The 19,969-nt window shown below is 35.5% G+C and overlaps 1 protein-coding gene across 2 annotated transcripts; it reads left to right on the top strand.

The window, feature by feature from the left end:
* The first annotated feature begins 626 nt into the window (after positions 1-626).
* LOC149742722 (protein GREB1-like) lies at positions 627-18,822 on the top strand. Of its 2 annotated transcripts, none has more exons than XM_089889940.1 (42): positions 627-803; positions 925-1,114; positions 1,287-1,454; positions 1,567-1,724; positions 2,043-2,209; positions 2,322-2,422; positions 2,580-2,765; positions 3,120-3,344; positions 3,539-3,745; positions 3,901-4,127; positions 4,366-4,438; positions 4,661-4,830; positions 5,090-5,216; positions 5,320-5,436; positions 5,642-5,784; positions 6,347-6,473; positions 7,181-7,271; positions 7,579-7,662; positions 7,801-7,966; positions 8,106-8,224; positions 8,725-8,881; positions 9,247-9,381; positions 9,485-9,550; positions 9,877-9,989; positions 10,572-10,750; positions 10,960-11,035; positions 11,382-11,482; positions 11,786-11,868; positions 11,998-12,113; positions 12,540-12,710; positions 13,020-13,077; positions 13,490-13,595; positions 14,101-14,210; positions 14,523-14,693; positions 14,943-15,159; positions 15,495-15,642; positions 15,991-16,138; positions 16,255-16,352; positions 16,563-16,694; positions 17,018-17,192; positions 17,414-17,555; positions 17,745-18,822. In XM_089889940.1, the coding sequence occupies exons 1-42, from the start codon at positions 756-758 to the stop codon at positions 17,927-17,929; spliced, it is 5,781 nt and encodes a 1,926-aa protein (XP_089746066.1). In that variant the 5' UTR covers positions 627-755; the 3' UTR covers positions 17,930-18,822. The 2 variants fall into 2 exon arrangements, with proteins under 2 accessions (XP_089746066.1, XP_089746073.1); XM_089889947.1 differs by having other exon boundaries at positions 628-803; positions 2,046-2,209.
* Positions 18,823-19,969: the final 1,147 nt, after the last annotated feature.

Raw genomic sequence — 19,969 nt, 5'->3', positions numbered from 1 at the left:
CTGTTTGTTTAGTCGCGGCTTTGCTGTGGATTAGACTGCATGTGGTCAGTCTTTGCCGTCGTATTTATGAACTCTGAGAAACTGAACGATTCTTACACTACGATCTCGTTCCGTGTTCTTCCACTATTTTTTCCTGGCAGGTTACTGGCTACTGGTTTTCCACCGCCGGCTTTCAGGAAAGAAAATCGAGGAGGTTAACTAGTCCATGAAAAGGCAGGCACAAATACCCGCGACGACAAACATGAAAGTACAGCTTTTAGTAAGCTAGAAACAAAGGCAGACTTAGTCATTGTTCAGGAATGTAAGATCGCGTAGTGGACAACGTTTAACGTGACTTTACGGCCGTTGGTCGAATTGTGTCTGAAAAAAAAGTAGCCGCCTTATCGTTGTTTGTTACGACATTACATTGTTCACCGTTGATGCTCTTGCGTGTTTGTTTCAGACAGCGACTTGTTTGCATTACGTATACTTGAACAAGTGTTTGTGCAATGCGCTTTAAATTTAGTTTTGTTAAGTAGGTGTAGGTCAGGTGAAACGCGTGTAAAATAGTTCACGTTTTTAGACGGAAATTAGGTTATACAGAGTAGGCCTATGCATATTTTGTCCAGTCAAAATCATGTACTTTAATCTGATAAAGGTAACTAAATCAATTTTGTTTTAAAAGGGCTGAAACCACATGAGCAGTTTCTACACTCTTTGTAACTAGTTAAATTTCTGCTATAGTTTACACACCACTATAAACTGGCAAGGAATGTATGTCTGTAGAAACACTCATGCGTTCCAAGAATCTCCTGCCTGTTCAGGTAAGTGGAAACACCAAACACACTTATCAAGACCATGCCATACACTGTTGGCAGTTTTCCTGTTTTGTGAAACCATGCGCCGATCTGATTTCAGTACTTTAAACACTTTATTATATTTTAGGTAATTGCATCTGTGCCATCTAACCCGATGGGGAGCAGTCAATCTGGACAGAAGGCAGCATTTGAGGAAGCTTTACACAACAGCATAGAAAGCTCATTGCGTTCTGTAGCTGTTGCTCCAAGCTCTGTATTTTCTACTTTGTTTCTCAGCCTTCGACCAGCTTCTGTGGTTAATAAAGATGAAACAGCTGGTGGGTTCTTTTCCTATGCCTTTCCTAGGGTGTTTTACTTTCAAGTTCTATCAAAGTTATACCCACCATTATCAATGCTCCTTTGTTGTAATAAGCCTGTCCTATTTATCAGTAGATGTGTTTAATGTAGCACATTAGATGGTTTGTAATTAGTCTGTTTTATAACTATTAGATATAAAGCCAAACTCTGAACAACTAAATGAGGAGTTAAACAAACAAAACGCAAGTCGACAAGAAAGTACCAATGAACCACAAAACTCTTTGCTGGCAGCCAAGTTCCCTCATACCAACCAATCCCCTCTTAACTCCTCAAACCCATCAATTCTTTCATTGCAAAGTGGTAAGTGCTTCTGTTTTTGAAAAGTCGGAGCAATACGTGTTAGGTGCAGTATAGGTAGAGCCAATCAGTCATGCTTTTCATTCCTTTTTTAACAACAATTTTCGTGCATTAGGTACTTCACCTACTCCTGTATGTCGACCTCCTGCCCTTATCCCTGCAAGCCATGTTCGACACACAAACTTTCCTCACAATGTAGCCACCTCAACCTCATTGCCCCCAGTACCCCGTCCCCCTATGACATTGATGGCACAACAGCAACAACAACTTGAGGTTCGTCGAATTTTTTATACAAACTATTTATGTGACAATATTTTCTTTTGACTATCAGAACACGATAAAAACAAGGCTATTAATTATTTTTTTCGCTAAACTCTAATTCTTTTAAGTTCCACACTAAAGTAAGACAATGTTTTTAAAATAAACATTTTTTACCGTACCAACTAGCCTTTATAAATCATCCTGACAAACAGATCCTTCCATAAAATATTTTGTTAAAAAGCCTATAAAGTAAGCATTTTAAGTTTACATTTATTACATTTGTATACTAGTATGTCGTTGTCAGTTTAAACATCATTTCATCATATAAAGCAGGCACGGGTAGAACAGTTGAAACAACTTCAACGGCTCCATGCATGGAAACAACTTCATAAGGATAAGCCTCTACATGTAATGCCTGGGTCAGAGATGAGTGCAAGCGGCAACAATCAACAATCTAACCTACCAGCAGTACTTGGGGGAAGTGGCATGTCAGTCCAGTAAGTAAAATACAATGTATTATTTCAGCATATTTTCTTGTAAAGAGATTGTTTTTTGTAATGTTTAAAATTCCCTGAAAATATTAAAACTTAGTTATTTTCGATTCATTAGACCACCAGCTCCTATTGTGTTGCCGTCGAATTCAATAAACGGAATGTATTCAAACGGAAACTTCCACGGAACTCGTATCACTGGAAGCAAGCTTCCAAAAGGTAAAAACCCAATTTTCCATCTTTTTTTGTTTTATATAGTAGGTAGAATGTGTGCATAATGGCCTAACCTAATATTCTAATTTCACAAATTTCCTGAAGTCTGGTTCCATTCCTTGTACACTTAACTCATTTGTATATTTTCACTACTCCTCAACAGGATTTTGCAAGAGTGGGAAGGATATTAGATTGACAACGCTGGAAAATGATTCCAGTTTCATGGTACCATGCCCAAATGAGTATGTCCTCCTTGCTCTGCAGACTTCTGCTAGCTCTTCCTCTGACAACCTCGTCATTATTGCAATAAACCTGAAATCCTTGCCTCCTCCAAACAGTTCTTCCCAAGGTAAAGTTTTTCAATCACTGATCAAAAAGTTAAACAAGGGTTGCAAAAATTCTTGGACCTACAGCTCAACTTGATGATACTTACCAACCTGTAATCAAACTTTTTGCTTAAGGACGCATGTTTAGTCTTGGCATAAAGACAGCCTTCCCTATTCAATTAAAAAATGTTTTAAAATTTGTAGTGTGTATAAATTGCACCAACAAGTTATTCCATTGCGTTCATATGTTTATTAAATAAGAGTCTATTATCTAATTTCCTGACCTTATTTTCACTAAATCCATTCGAATAACCTAAACGTAACTGCTGAGACTTTTCCTGACATATGTAACATTACTCTGGAACGTTTCTATTTAGCCTTGTCAGTGCAATGCGTTGGTTGTGGGGAGAAGGCAATACACACATTCATACAACTAGTCGAACACGTGGGCCTTGATTATTCGGAAGTGGCCAATGCACATCTAAAAACCAACTCAAGTCACCTCATAGGAGCACATGCACGATTTTACCTTGTGAGAGATAGAAATAATGCAAGACACCTCATTAGAGGACCTGCACTGATGTGGAATAAACAACTTGAAGGTAGATGACACATTTTATGTTAGCTGACTTTTCTAGAGTGTTAAAACACTGTTTTTCTTTTATAGGATCGTTTTAATATTATATCAAAGTTCTCAACTTTAATTATTTTATGAATTTAATAGTGCTAAAGTGCTAAGCAATCTGTACGTTTACTGGCCAACTTTTGTTCATATTTCTCTTTAATTCTAATAAAGCTGGAAGAGTAAGGAGCAGCATTCCCGTTCCTCGCTTCTCTGTGATGCAGAACCCGATGTTTAGGAACCAGAACACCATGCTTCCAACCCCCACTCACTTCACGTCACCCAAATCCTCTCACCCACCCTTGGTTCAGTCGTTATCTGGCCCCACATATTCAAGGGGAATATACCCGCTCAAAAGAAAAGCATCCAGCATAAATCAAGGTATTCATTATTAATATTTAATTTTTTAATCAGGTTGCTTTTATTTAAAACAAAATTAAAACTAAGTCATTTTATTTTGTTTTTTTTGCACTGTAGTTACTAGTTTTTGCAAAATTCAGTTGATCATGTTTTAAAATATTTGTGCTTTTTCTTAGAAAGTAGTATTGAAATATTTGAAGATGAGCCAAGAAGATACACTCTCAACAAAGAAGATGCTTCATCCGATATTGTGATCCCGGAGGACCTGGCACTGACTCTGCAAAGAAAACTGATCATTATGTTACTTCATCCTCTGAACCAGCAGCCAAGGTTAAGCGGGGACGTAGCAAGCGTGGTTGTCACATCCAGGTTCTCAGAATGTTTAGGCAAAAATAATGAACCGGTAAGTTCCTTTATTATTACTTTGAAAAACTTGTACGGTTTAACTATAAAGTTAAAAAGGTGTCATTGTTCACAATTAATATCTCAGTTAAGTAGATATAAGAACTGTTGTCTAATCGCTTTGTGAGTTTTATATAGTTGTAGCACACTTTGATTTTATGGTCTGTTTGCGGCACTTTTTTTTCAATTGCACGTTATAATATTACAAAACTCATTTATCCACGTTTATATATCAACAGGATGTTTCCAATCTACGTCCATTCAACTTTAATCTCATGCTACTTGTTACAGTGCAGTACCTAGTCTCACTGGGTAAGATGTTTATTAAACAATTTGATTATATGTCAAGTTTTTCTAAATTTAGCTTTCCCAAAATGCTTATTTATACTTTAATTTACTTTACTATCATGTGTTTTTGCTGTTATTTTTTGTCTTTATAGACTTTTTTATCACAAAACACTATTTTAGTTAAAAATACTTAAGAAAACTGACCTAATTCTTTATGTCTTGCTTACAATAGCTTAAATTTTCCAGGGACTGGTAGCATTATCAGTAGTGAAGGTTTTAGCCATGCAGCACTGCAAGCAAGGAAGCATGTAGAAATGCATCCTCACTTAAATGATCAAACACCAACAAATATTGTTGCATTGGCAGCACTAGCAGCAGCTGCATCAGAAGGCAGGGTGGAATTTGTTGTGGGAAAGGTAAAAAATACCAATTTTATTATTGGATAGCTATTTTGAGTAGAATGTTATTTATAAAACGGATTCTATATACTTGAAAAGCTCTGGTATTAAACTAAATTTTATTGTAACTAATAGATTTGTTTTAACTAGTATGATTTATTGTAACCTGTAAATGCTATACAGGGAAACTTCATCAGGCTTTAATTTATACTATACCCCAATTGTAGCAACAGTGAATAAAAAATGGTTTGTTATGTGTATTTTTGATATTTTAAAGGTATCCCTTGCTGACATCATGTCCCAGTGTATTGTTAATGCGCCAACGTCATCTGCAATTTACCAAGTTGTGGCATGTCTTTCTGATCATCAAACGGACAACATTTCATTTCACATACTTGTAACAGGTTAGAACTTGGTTCACTGTCTCACTACAAAGTAACCGAAATTTGATACGTCAGTCCTCACAAGCGAACACAGCAACCTTACCCTTAACAATTATTCCAACAGGAATGAAACAGTGTCGAGTTACGAGTGAGAGTCTCCTTTCACCATCAGAGCATTCATCCCAAATCAGTCAGGGCCTCATCTCTCTCCCTTTTACACAACTAAGACTATCATTGTCAGGTAGAACTTGTTGGCAAGTTTGTCTTGGTGTTTAGTTTTAATTGTGTTTGAAAACTAACTGTATTGTGTCATTGTGCGGATTTAATCAATGGGTATTGTTACAAAAAAGAATTGTACCTACAAATAGAAGATTAAAATATAGCATTTTCCAGCTATTTCCGAATATTTTTCAACTACCAAAATTGAATGAAATTTATGGTTACAGAAGTTACAACACCCCTAATAAAACCTTCACCTACCTCTCCCACCTCATACACTGCAAGGATCACGGAGTTAGCAACACCATCCTTAAAATGTTCCGTCCTTGAGCAATATCAGAACAAGGTTGCTTCATTGTTGCTGGCCAAGGTAAGAAAACCATGGTGCTTTCTTGAAAAACGTTTAGTTTTTTATACCAAGCAAAAGGTCATGTGCATTACATGAAGAAATAGTACATCTGATAATCTAAACCCAAAGTTTGAATAAATTATTCAAAAATCAAAACCCAATGCTGTATAAAGACTTTTTATTTTTTAATTTTTTTTTAATACACATACATTTGTATTGACAAGCTGCATTACTTTGTTTCAAATGGTTTGGTTTGAAAAAGGAAAAATAGTTCAACAGCCTTGTGTCATTTTCTTAGAATGCAATCATGAAATATTTTCGGCTGTTACTATCACACACATAATAATTTTTAAAATTGCTCTTCTGATAAAAAGTAAACGGAAGCTTTTTTGTATCGATATTATGTTTGCCTTTATAGTTGAATAGATACCACGATAAAGTGTCGCTTTACCTCAAACAAAATGCAAGGTTTTATATTCTTTTATTATCACTTTTATTAAAAAAATAATAAAGTTATATTTAGCTCACCAAGTCAGGGATAAAGTTAAAAACAGGCAATCATCCCCATAAAATATTGTTTCAGGTTCACTCAATATACGCAAGTGAGAAACACCCAGATATATCACACTTCACCTCACTACGTTTCATATTTCTTCTACCTCCGTCACCATGCTCATACAAGACAGCTGTCAATCAAATATCAAACTCAGGTTATTTTAGCATGCCATATTATATATATGAGAGTGGGGGGAAATGAGACACATTTTATTCTAATTACTCGTCCCGTTTGGTAGTAAACAAAAAAATATTCAATGGATTATAAAACCATATCCTTACGACTTCCATAGGTCGCTGTTTCCTGTTTAAAACACGATAAGAATATTCGAATATTTTGTGCTAAAGCTGCCCCCTCATCCCCCACCTTACTATATATTTATGCTCTTTTAAAATTAGCATGTAACTTTTTCGCTACAGGTTGCAGTTATAGACATAAAAAGTTACGCATTTAAATTTACTGATTAATTTGTTTTTCTTTATCCTGTTTTATTAAATATTCAGTATCAATAACTCAATGTAGTATATTATAAGAAGGCTATATTATATTTTTAAACATTCGTGTTATAAAACTTACATTGTTCATGTTAATTCCACAACTTAATTAAATGCAAACATTACAAGGTGACTGCTTCTCACTGTAAATATTAATTTAAATATACATGAGATCAAATTAGCATGCCTTGATTTTCGCTCTCCATAAATTTAAATATGATAATTGATTTGATGCTGCTGGTACATTATTTCAACTCATTCTGTTGCAAACCACAGCAATGGTTGTGTACTTGGTTGTTAATGTACATACACTGTCATATAATTGCTATCATCACACTTGAGACTTTGAACATACATTTCAAACCAGGTGTTCTAAGTTTACTTTACAAAACCTCACTTCCCGTCACCTCTCTATCCTCGCAAGTTGTTATTCCAGTCGAACCATCCTCAAAACAAAGGTAAAATATGTTGCAATATGCTAGTTACTTGCATATGCCATTGGACCTACTAAGAATAGCAATATTTTGTCCACAGAATGGACCTAAATTTTAATTGACTGATGAACGTATAAGTTACAAAATATTGGTGACAATAAATTATTGGCAATAATGTCTCACAATATTTATCAGCATAAAATTCCTAACTACCAACTACTAAAAATCTGTGGCCTTTTTTGTTATTTTTTTATTAACAGTCAAAATGAGGCAAGCAGGTCATTTGAACACCCATTATTCACTACCAAATTTTAACCACGGCTTGTTACAGAGTCTTATCAATGTGTAAGCAGTGGGAAGGTTCATCCACCCTTCTGGTATTGGTTGATTTAGACTCAAGTGCCAACCAACAAAGGTGAGTTGTGACAATAGTCTATGCTTATTTTAAAATCTACTTAACATGATGTGCAATAAAACTAACTCCAGTATTAAAATATGATGTTTAAAGTCTCCTACAATAGCTAAATATTGACTTTAATTCCCCTTTTTCCAGCTCTGAGGGTGCCAGTGTACTCAACCATCCTTGTATTGTGAACTTATCAAACGTACTAGTGATTCAATGCTCAACCGTGCCTTACTTGCTCCTCACTAACAGTTCAAGAGTGCCTCCATCGAACCAAGTGTTTCATTCTTCAGCAACTGCTACCTCAAATAAACAGGTGACACCCAGAAGCAGTTCATTTTGCCCAGCTTACTTTCTATCTTTGCATTTTCTGGCTTTGAAATACTTCGTTTCATTTCCTGTAACTCACCTGGCTTAATAATAAACATCTTTAGCATAACTTCTTTCCAATGCAGATAACTGTTCCAAATACCTCATTATTTTACTTTGGTACTACTGCAAGCTGTTCAACTAACCCACCCCGCATCACATATGACCTCGATTTTGAAAACCTCAAAGACAATTTGCTGCTTAGGTGAGAGTGAAGTTACTTTTTACAAGATAAATTTCATTTTGGCAAAAGAGAGAGCATTAATATCTTAAGCTAAAACCATTGTGGGTGCATGTGTCCTTGGGCAAGACACTTGAAGGCAATTGCTCCAACTCAGTGGTCACTAATGGGTTGTCCAAATTATCAGCCATGCAATAAAAAAAAATAAAAAAATCCTCAAAAAAAATAATTACCTACAAAGTAACATACATGGTAACTCGTAAGCTGGCACGAGGTGTATTAACACCCGTGTAATAACGACTGTCGTTTTCTGGCCATGCGAGGATAAAGTAAGTTACATTCATTCATTCATAGTTTAAAAGAGCATTTTTTTGTTTTTAGCTATCAGAATACCTAGTTTCACAACGTCCCAGGTTTAATCTAAATAATAATCCAATTTCGAAAGCAAATAGCCTAAATACCTGATGCAAACAGAGTTGTTTTCATTATTACAAACCCATTAACTGACCCCACCACTTTTGTAGCCATCATCCCTTGCATACGTCACTCGTGGCATGCGAGCTCATCATACAACATTACATTACTGCTCTTATCATCGCATTTTCGGAAGAAAGCGAGCGAAGGAAGCTGAGAATGGATCTTACTTCAGTTTATTCTGCGCTCACCGAACGCATTGTTGAGGTGAGTGAGTATTTATATTTTAAATTTATATTTTTTTTATTAGAAAACAAAAAAAATTCTATAAGTTTCCTGTTTATTGTACTTACAGTGGTTCTTAAACTTTTTTGTATTCTTTACCCTTAACAAACTTATGTGAAGCAATTTATGATAAATTACCTTTTTACAAATATTTACTAAAAATGACTTCCTGTTCCCTCCAACGCTGTCCTATATAGGTATAAGATATACCCTTTTTTATATAAAAACAATACCAAGGCCTATGTATTTATTTATTACAAACATTAATCTGAATTTCACCCTATGGAAAATTGGGACAACACAATTTGGTAAAAAACCACAGCAGTAAAACAGAACTTATCTTTTAGGATATGATTGGTCAACCAAGCAACCAATCAGGTGCGACTGTCTTAATTCGAATTCCCTCATCAGTGCTTACAGCAAGATTCTTTGACACGATAAAGCATACCAGAGATAAACTTGGTCAACAGAATGCGTTTGAGGTAAATTACTGTAGAGTTTGAAGTAAAAACAAAAATACGTGGAAACATATTAGCATTATATTGTTGGCTACAGTACATTTAATAAAACGTTTTTAATTTTTAGATTGTTCTGTATAATGCTCAGTGCCAGAATATAGAAGTCTCCGAACATTTCCTACAAGTTTTGCGGGTTAGTAAATATCAACAAGCTAGTATAAACTGTCACTTAAAACTATTCAAAATTCTCTCGCAATATTAAAAATCCCCCGACTGTGTGCCATGAAACAACCTCAACTGTGATGCAAACTATCAAATTGTATCAATAATTTAATGAAAAATTTTGTTCTGTCTTGTATAAAATGCAAGTGTAATATGAGTATAAGCATCCTTGCTTTTGTTCTTCATTGAATAATCCTATATGTTAATTCACGTGGATGGAAAAAGTTATCTTGTCTGTCCATTATTTACGCTTTGTCTGCTTTTAAGATCAAACTTTAAACTCATTGTTTGGTTTAGACGCAAAACTTAAGTTCAGATGAATGGGTTCCAACCTCACTGGCTGACTTAACGGACATCCCATGCATGATTGTATATGAGGGGGAGTTGGTTTCCCATCAAGACTTGCCCCGGTAAGATCATGACAGTTCTTTAAAAAGTCTATTCATGTCTCACATGAAGATTTTGACAATCTGAAAATTTTGCATGGAAAATCCATATTGTGCAAATATGGTTTCCAGTTACACATTACTTAAAGCATAGAATATGCTCTTTCAGTAAAGTTCTGTGACCAACATTTAAAAACATATAATATGCTGTTTAAATGAATTTTCATAACTTGTTAAAAAGGGTTCATTACTGCCAAGTAGAATATGCTAAGAAAAGTTGGATAATTCTTACCCAAAGAAAATGGTCATGGCTTAGTTTTTTTTTAAATTTGTATATATATATTTATCATAATATAAAAAAATAATATGAAATGTCATTTGTCACTTATCCTGCGTTTAAGCTACAGAGAATCATCACGGCTGCTAAAGTTTGAGTAACCACGATATAATTTACCTAGTATAGTTGTCCAAGCTCCAAAAAATATGCCATGTAGTCAGTAAAGCACTGGAATTTCATTTATTCCTGCTCCTTTTTGTTCAGGCTTAATGCTATGCATACTTGTTCCAATATTTCCTATATTTCAAATAACTCCTACCTTTTCAAAGAACTTTGAGACACATAGACCTTCGTATGGCTTTTGAAGACGGAAATCGCTTGACGAGGTCTAAGCTGGAAATGGAACTCTCCCTCGCTGCCAGCGTGTGCCATCCTAACCTGCAAACAAAAACCTTCAAATCTGATCCTGACGATGATGGTAACAACCTTCATGTTATAGAATCTGATGGTGAGTTTGTAACATACACCGATGTTTGTTCCTCACATTTCCACAAATTCCATGTCGCAGTTTAAAATTAAAAATACTGATCTGATGCGACGAAATAAGAATGTTGATAGTGGTAACAGGTGTCGAACTGTTATATAGTGTATACAAAAACCTGCATATTTTAAGTAAATTAGTTTTTACTTCTGTAAAAACCTCTTTGTTCCTCGTAGATGCTCAGTCTGATAAGGATGGAGAAGGAAAAACGAGTGGCTGGGAGTCAAAAGAAGAAACACAGTTTGATTCAAGGTACAAGATTTTTACCTAATACTATTCTACTTTGTTTGGGTAAGGGACTTTGGCTCAAAATCTTGTGGGCCAGAGTTTGTCAATTACCATTATCTAAAACTGTTACAATTTCAATCCAATTTTTGCTACACATCTTTTTTATTTAAAAATAGGTTTAGGTATCTTACTCCCTATGCAGTAGTGTTGGGGATTGGTTGTTGTAAAGTAAGAAATTTATGAGAAAATTATAGATTATAGGCGATCATATGGCAGCGTGGTCCATGCCTGCACCCTTCTGGTTCTCCTATGTGGAATTAATGACATTACTTCCCTGATATCAACTTACATGAAGAGGTTTAATTCTTAGGTTGGAGCCGTTGAAACGGAAGCGACCTCGCATGGATTGTGTGGAGTCCGATTTCATCAGTGCTGCAATGCGTGATGCGAATCTTCAAACAACCGACAACGGTAAACAGCCGATAATTTCTTTTTTTAAAAGGAAAACTGTATCACAATACAAAAGTAGTGATATTAACCAAGTTTGAATTAGTCCGCTCCCTATAATACTTGGTTTTTAATGTTAGGACAATATTTAGTCTTATTCTGCCATTTAAATGTTATACTTTAATATTTAGAGTGTCTCAGATTTCTAACACATAGTACCCTTCTAACCATATTATCAATTTCACGGTATATTAATAAACTACGGTGCATTCATGTTGGTTATTTTGAATATTTATAAACTATATTAACTGTTCCATTATTTTCTAGGAAAGGAAACGAAATGCAATCCCGTGGCACCAAAAGTGGTTCTACCAAAACGAATTTATGATATACTAAAGTCCAATAATGAGGTACGCAGTTAAATTACCATGTTTACACTTTGTGGGTCTTGGCAGTCTAACATGCTTGTTTTGAGCCATAACCCCGGAAAGAAAAATATAACAGGCCATAGTTTGTTTATAAAACGCTGAACAATACAGGGCACAACAGACGTGACATCTTTACTGCCGTGCCAATTGTCATCATGGAGTGAAACATTACATCCGATACTTGACTCGCGTACAACTAATCCTGACCAGGTTGCTGCTTATTATCGGTAAGTTATTAATATATTTGGCAAAAAGGGTTAATTGTTTTATAAAGTCAAACAATGAGTTGAATTTTATTGTAATTGAAGTATTTGCTTTTAAGAGTTTTAACACTGTCTTTCATAAAAAATATGCCTATACTGTTTTTAAATGAATTTTAACCTTTTTAGAACCAACTGAAACAGCACTGCCAGTTTGGTTTAGTACCTAGCTATTCAAAAATGTTGAGCCTATAACCATTGCTTCTTATTTTTATGTAACCCATTTATTAACATGTGTTTAAAGATATAAAGTAAAAAACCTTTAAAAGCCATTGTTTATTGTTAATTAGGGAACCCAAGTGTTTTAAAAACATGCCCTTATTTTTAAAATAGTAGCACTTTTTATTATGGTCTGAGAATAAAATCTATTAATCTATTATTTCTCCTTTTAAGAAAGTGGACGAAACCTCTTCCAGGTCATCCGGACTACAACGACTCAAGCGACACACTCGATGAAAATGAGAACCAGATCAGTCAAATTGATCCTTATCGTGTCCTCCTCACAACTCCCCCAAACTCAAATCCCGTCTTCATCTGCTGTAACTTTCTCAAACAACTTCACAGGTTTCTAAAAAAGATCCATCTTTTTGCATCTTTAAGAATTTTATATTTTTAATTTTTAAACTTTATTGTTTTATTTGAGTGCTATTATTAAAGAACACAGAATTCCGAATGATCTGTAGTAACCGTTTAACCAAACAAAAAAGAGATTTCTTATAAAACATTAATCAAATATATAATCCATGTTTGTTAATAAGTATAGCCACCATGTCAATATACAACCCCAAATGTTTTTATATTTCTACAGTTTGCAAATTGAATTTATAGTAATACTATTCAACAGTAATGTTAATATTAAATTACTTTCTACAGATCACTTATGAAGATGCTTGAAATTGAAGTATACGATGATGTTGAAGATAGACCTATGGTGAGTTCATATAATACTGTGGAGTAAGGCGGGACACCTTTAACACATAATGTCCAAGTATCCTGATCGTGTTTTAAACAATTAACCATGGTTTATGGGGGTCGTAAGGATACGGTTTTATAATTCTCTATAAATGTTCTTTGTTTTCTACCAAATGGGAAAATAAAACAGGGTGAAAACTGTCTCAGCTTTCCCCAACCTACTATATGTAATATAAAGCTTCATGGTTTTTAGTACTGGGTTTTAAAGTTTTTCTTGTTATGTATAAATCACCATCTATATATCAGATCCTGAAGTCTAACATGCAATAATTCAAGTACCATGCATTATTTCAACAGTAAAACTGCACTTTAAGTGGGAAATGAGTTTGTTAAATGCAACACAACATTTCAACTAGTCATATGTCCAATAGATATCACGTGAAGCAACATTTCACACGTTGCTGGGCAACCCTGTGAGTACGGGAAGGAGTCAAATCACTAACTCATGTTATGACTTACAACAATTTCATGTTAAAAGTAAGTCTAATTGTTTAGTGTGTAAAACTGTTTATACTCTAAACAACTGCTATTAATACATTTATGGAGTGTAGACATGTTTATTATTGCACTGTTAAATCATTTGTTTGTTGTTATTACCATTTTGTAAATAACATACTGTCACAGTTGGTTAGCATGCATGCCTCTGACCCAGAGGTAATGGGTTCAAGGCTCGAGCTGCTACCACTGTGGGTGTATGTGTCCTTGGACAAGACACTAAAATCAATTGCTCAATCCCAGTCGTTACTGATAGGTTATCCAAAAACTGAAAAATCCCCCCCAAAAAATCACCTACAAAGTTACATTTAGGGTAAAAAAGCCAACACGAGGTGTATGAAACAGAACACCCATCCTCTATGGACAATGCTGCATCATTTTTAAAAATAATCTAAAACTCCATGTGCCATATTGAAATTTTTTTTTATTGGTCTAGAAAAAAAACGCCTAAAAATTCAATATTAAGTAACCTTATCATTGTTTCCAGAGCCCTCTGTTGTTGGTAATAATAGGAAGGTGGTGACCATATCAAGCAACATTAATCATGCATTCAATGTAAGGCGAGGGAAGGAGAATGTTACATTGGACGACGCAGAGGTTAGTAGCCTACAAGTTCCAACATTTAAAGCAGCAATTTTAACCTCAAACTTGAAATACGAATTTCTCGAAGGCAACAATTTCTAGTCCGAAGCATACCACCTAACCCCCACTCACACCTTTATTTTGGGTTTTGAATTGTTTAAAGTTGTTTTTTTGGGATATATCCCTTATTTTTCTATATTAAAACAATAACAATATTTAATGGTGTGAATACTTTTGCTGTAAAGATCTCTCTATCATTTATATTATAATGTATTCTGAATTTGCTGTTGTTACAAATCATCCTACAAATTATTATTTCCCATACAGAACTCTTCTTCTTCCACTTATGAAGTTAATCTTGCTCCCTCTTCTTCTTGGAGCTACAAAGGATCATTAAACCTCCGTCTTATCATCCCTGTGAAGAGCAGATCACTTTTTAACTTCATTAAATGTGAAGACGGATCACACAAACTCAGATCTATCAGACTGAGGGAACAGGTAAACAGTAAATTATGTTACTTTTTTATTGGGTATGACCTGATGTTTTGCTGAAACACAGTTTTGTTTTCAAAACTATTTAAGAATTTTATTTTTCTCTATTGTGGTTAAAAATTGCTTTTCAGTCTTCGTCTGTTACAAATTTCCAAACTCAAAATTCATTAACATGAATTCTACACTGTATAGTTACTATCAATTTAGCTTTAGGTATCAAGCAACATGTTTTATAACTAAAACCGTCTGTTGCAGTCATATGATGGACTCAAGACGCCCATTGTAAGTTTTGGCAATAATGGGGCAGCTGAGGGGTTGTATAACTTACGTGGCACCCTTGACACCAACAATGACGATGTCAACCACCTTCATATGGTGGTAGTCAAGGAATGCGACGAGTTCTCCTACACAAAGTTGCTGCCCAACCATGTACTGCTCGTCTTGCCTCAAGACTTTGATGTATTGGGCAGAGGTAAGTAAATTGTTTAAGCTTAATAATGTGTGGTAGGTGTTTGTTTTTTGGTGGGGAAAATGTAATGTTGGGTTATTATTTTGTAGTTAATATTTAAAGGTATAAGCCTCGCTTTAAAATCATTAACTTTGTTATGTAGTTTTTGTACATATTAAAATGCAACAATCATTTTAAGCGATTTTAAGTGAAAAGTAGGGTAAAAAGTAGGGTTTTTTATTTTTGAAAACTTCTGAACTGAACTGTGTAAACATTTCCGACTGAACTTCATTTGATATAAACCATTTATTTAAACCTTCCAAAATTATAAACTTTTTATGTTATTGGTTTTTTTAAAGGTGCAATGAAGTTTGCTGCCCAAGCTCTCTTCACTCACTTCTATGATGTTTCTATCGGAGATGAGGCTAGTGACACCGTGTGGCCGTTTGTGATGATGATGAACGATGATTGCGTTGCGTGGTCGTCATGGAAACCAAGCGAGGAACGGTGAGCAAAAAGACTTGTGTTTGGTTGAAAGTAAATGCATTACAGTACAAGTACTGGGTTTATTTATAGGCGAAGTCTTCTTTTTTTTGTAATAAGATATGAATAGTATGCTATTATTTGGTGATTGGTTCGTCTGCATTCCTTTGTTACTTGGTATTTTTAAAGCTTCTCAACCTCTGGGTTGCGATCCAAAAATGGTTGCCATTTCATTTGGTTAAATGGAATACTGAAACTTCAGTGGTTAAGATCACTCTTTCATTGGTAATGTAACCAAATCTTTTTTAGTTTACGTTTCAAAGAAAGTTTTTAAATGCAGCAAGGATGTAAAGTAAATATATTTCTTTTAAGCATTTCAAACCCGGCGGACGAATGGAGTGACATATCACTGAAAGAGCTTCTAGAAAACGTGGAGTCTTCGTTAACATCGGAAGTTGCAGCTGTTGGATTCCGTCCGTGGTCGACCAACCTCACCCGACCAAACTCTGCCGAAAACTTGGTAGATAAAAATTCCAAATTTTTTGGTGCATTTATATTAATTTTGTTAAAAAAGCAAGACGCTGAAATTTGTTACTATGCTTATATGTTCGATTGTTAACATTGTAATGTACGCAGGTAAAACGAAGAAATAACGTATTCACCTCATCCTATATCGAATCGTGCGTCATCTTAAACTTGTACGCAGCAAGGGATGTTTTTTGCTCAAGTACAAGGCAAGTCATTTTCTATGTGTAGTGGCCACAGTGCTCTGCATTGGCAAACAATAGTTGTCAGTATGTTAGTATACAACCTGTTGTACTCATCATCTTGTATACTTTTTATTATGAAGTCTTTTACTATAGCTGCCTCTATTCTAGTGCATGACATTCAGCCAACGTTTTTTACTTGTAATATATTTCAACTTGTTAAATTTACACCCATAGGTTTAACTGGGAAGACCTGGACTGGTCCCTTCGACTGGCAGCTGCGGGACTTCCAGTACAGAGGTTTGAAAACATCGCTCTCTGCACAAAAGTCATGCCAGCAGTGAAATCCCACGAAATATTAAACTCCGAGTAAGTATATGTTGTTTGAAGTCTTTATTGCAAAATAACTTTATTTTTCAATCATTCACCACAATTGCCAAGGTATATCTTGCAGTTTAAGATGAATGTAAATAAACTATTCAAGTATGTAAATAATCCAACCAAACTAGTATCTGTTCCGTTAAGCCATATATGTACCAGTTCCCCATCTGCTCACTGAGAAATATCCATATTTGCTGGACCTTTAAATGAAACTATTTTACAACTGCTTGTAAGTTATTTGAAAAATCCTAATCAACAAAAAATGTGTGTAAAATCTGAAAAATTTTAACCATGAAATCCACAATTCTCAGGGAAAGTGTGTTGGTAACGGCGGCAGATTCCGAGTTTGTTCCTTTCTCCTTCCACCCAAGCCTGCTGCTGGAGAAACACTTTAACAAGAACGCTGCGTCAGTTTTCCCACTTTCACAGTCCAACCCCTTAAACCCAGTACTGTGCATTGACTGTTATATCAGCCTTGGAACTGACGTATGTATTCTTACATCGATATTTTGTGTACAACACCTAATGTACATGTGTTGTGGGATTCATTGCACATTAGTTGTTCCAATTTATTATAATTAAAAGAGTGACATTACGCATTAGAATAGTTAAAGTTAAGCCTAAATATTACAATATGAAACGATATTACATTCCGTCATTCCTTAATTTTTATATTCTAACTTAACATATCGTTACATTATTCGCAGATCTTGGTCGAGTTTACGAGCAGCGACCTGTCGGCACCAGATTGGGCACTGGATTATAATAAATTGTACGGCGGGTTATTGCTGTACTGCCCTGCTTCCACCGTCACATATGATTTCTTACTTAAGTATCAGTTTGCTGAAGGTTGGTTTATATTTACATTAACTGCCCAAACTGAATGGTATACATACACACCTTAAAATCTGTTTTTACCTTAGTATATAACACATTTTTTATTTTTTATTATTAAACTATTAACTGGATTTTTTTGTTTACATGCCCTAAGACTAACCTGTGTTTTATCAATTTTAATTTTAGTATCATTGCTCACAGGCGCCACCGTGTGCGTGATCGGACACGACCGTAGTTCGTTGCGCCAGACAGTGGTGAAACTGAACCTGGAAAGTGAATGGCATTTTCGTCTCACTGACGAATTTCTGACTGCCAACCATACTGTGCTCTCTGGCTCCAACGTGCGGCCACTTTATTTCCTTACAGGTATGCACAAGAACCCATGATCAGCCACGACAATCAACTCATCATCAATCTCTCAGTTTTAGTCACGGGTCTTGTTACGGCCACATCGAATACTTTTTTTAAGGCTTTTTACGTTTTATTTGTACATACCACCTCCGGAAATGAGTTTTGCCTCGCCATGTTGATCGGAATGCGTTGTAAGCCAATATTGTGACCTCCATCTCCGACGTCCTATGCACTCCAGACGATTTTCCTTTTGCAAGCCATCGGACGATCACCACGGAACATTACACGCTGTTCCACTTAATCTACTTCATTGTGACGTAATAATCAGGATTTGTGTCTTGTCGTATACCTCCACAACTAATCTCAACTTCTTCAATGTCGTCTTCAAATCAAAATGTTCCAAAACTTTACAAAACCCCTCTCTTGGTCTTCAATCAATGTTTGTTATTGTAACACCTCCTTATCGTGTACTACCCAACCCCGTACCTCACTTCACAGCGTTTTTCAACGCGTCATCATTTAAACAGCGTTTATTATATACTTTGTACTTTCCAAACCGCCGCAAAAGAAACCGATTTTTTGCTGGGGTTCCATTTTTTTATTGGGACGCTACCTGTAAACCTGATCCGAGTTACTAAATGTCCAATTTATAACCAACAGTACCTTGATAAACCAGGTGCATACATGGCCTACCCTCAAATATTGTGAATATTATTTGTCGTACTAACCCGTTATATTTACTTGAATCCGCATGCACAGCATTCCATTGTGTCCAAGCTCCTCATGCACCTACCTCGTTTTTGTTTGCTTCCAGCTACTCAGGATCGTTAGCTCCACCCCATGACCGTGGTCCGATGTTTTCTTGTGATTTTGAGATACAATGTGTGAAACGCGTAACCTCTGCGAATATTACAAAGAGTTGAAAATCCGTGGTCTCGCTTTCCTTTTCGCTTATACTGAACCGACGTAATTGGATTTTTGTATTATGTAAACGTTATTTTAGAGTTACATTAGTCAGTTTCATCCGCATCGTTTAACGTAAAATACCTTTTAAGTCCTATAACTGTTAACGGTGTGTTGTTAAATGGTTGACGTCAAAGATTCCAAAACTCCGGTACGCATACGCGTATATACGACCTGTTTCAAAAGCTTTTACAGATGTTATGGGCGGTGTAACAAGATCATTCGCACCCATCTTAACATTATCTGACTCCGCAACGATCGGTCGACAACTCGGTTTACCACGTATGCAAATGAATAAAAAAGTCTCGTTTCACAAAGTCTTCCGTCTTAGATGTCGATATCGTTGTGTGCGTCACTTTGGGCAAGACACTTGATGTTAATTGTTGCTTCAACCCTGTGTCGATTATGGGTTTTTCAAACTATCAGCCTTTAGAACAGTGGTTCCCAAAGTATGGGTCGCACAGGGTTGAAAACGATTTTTTTTCTTTTCAAGCGTTCGGGTTAGGTTTGCGTCGTAGTTCAGCCTTCTATTTACTGTTTTTTTTTAGCCAGGTGGTATGTTTGTTACGAAATAGTAGGCATTCACACGTGGATTCATTGCATCATAATAGCGATTGTTTGACCTGGCAATTAATTACGACATATAGTTGGGTGGGGGAAGATGGGACACCTTTAGCACAAATTATATAAATATCCTGGTCGTGTTTTAAACAATTAACAACGGTCTATGAAAGTCGCGAGGACAAGGTTTTACAATTCTTTGAATATTCTTTGTTTACTACTAAAGTGTACGAGAAAATAAAATACAAATGTGTCCCATCTTCCCCCATCCTACTATAATAGCAATTCACACGTCGATTATTTGCGTCATAATAGGGATTGACACGTAACCATTGGGCATGTAGGAGTTTTAAAACAGGCTTGAATGTTAAAGAGGCACTTGCATCGTATTTTAGCCTTTTCTTTTTTCAATAATACATTGAAAGATCTACACAAACAGTTGAAGATTTTAAAAACTCGGGCGTTTGTGTCAAAAAATAACTTTGAAAATGCACGAAATCGTGCTGCGTCACCGTATTTTCCACACGAGCCGTCATGAATTAAACAGAGGT

The sequence above is a fragment of the Ciona robusta genome, chromosome 1 (genome assembly GCF_009617815.1).
Source record: "Ciona robusta chromosome 1, ASM961781v2".
Classification (NCBI taxonomy): Eukaryota; Metazoa; Chordata; class Ascidiacea; order Phlebobranchia; family Cionidae; genus Ciona; species Ciona robusta.
Note: the sequence above shows the minus strand (reverse complement) of the source record. Positions and strands in the feature narration are given on the sequence as shown.

Coding starts and splice junctions, on each gene's coding strand:
- LOC149742722 (XM_089889940.1), top strand. CDS start 756: ATGTCTGTAGAAACACTCATGCGTTCCAAGAATCTCCTGCCTGTTCAG. Junction 1,725..2,042: donor AACAGCAACAACAACTTGAG/GTTCGTCGAATT, acceptor CATCATATAAAG/CAGGCACGGGTAGAACAGTT. Junction 17,556..17,744: donor TAAGTATCAGTTTGCTGAAG/GTTGGTTTATAT, acceptor CATTGCTCACAG/GCGCCACCGTGTGCGTGATC.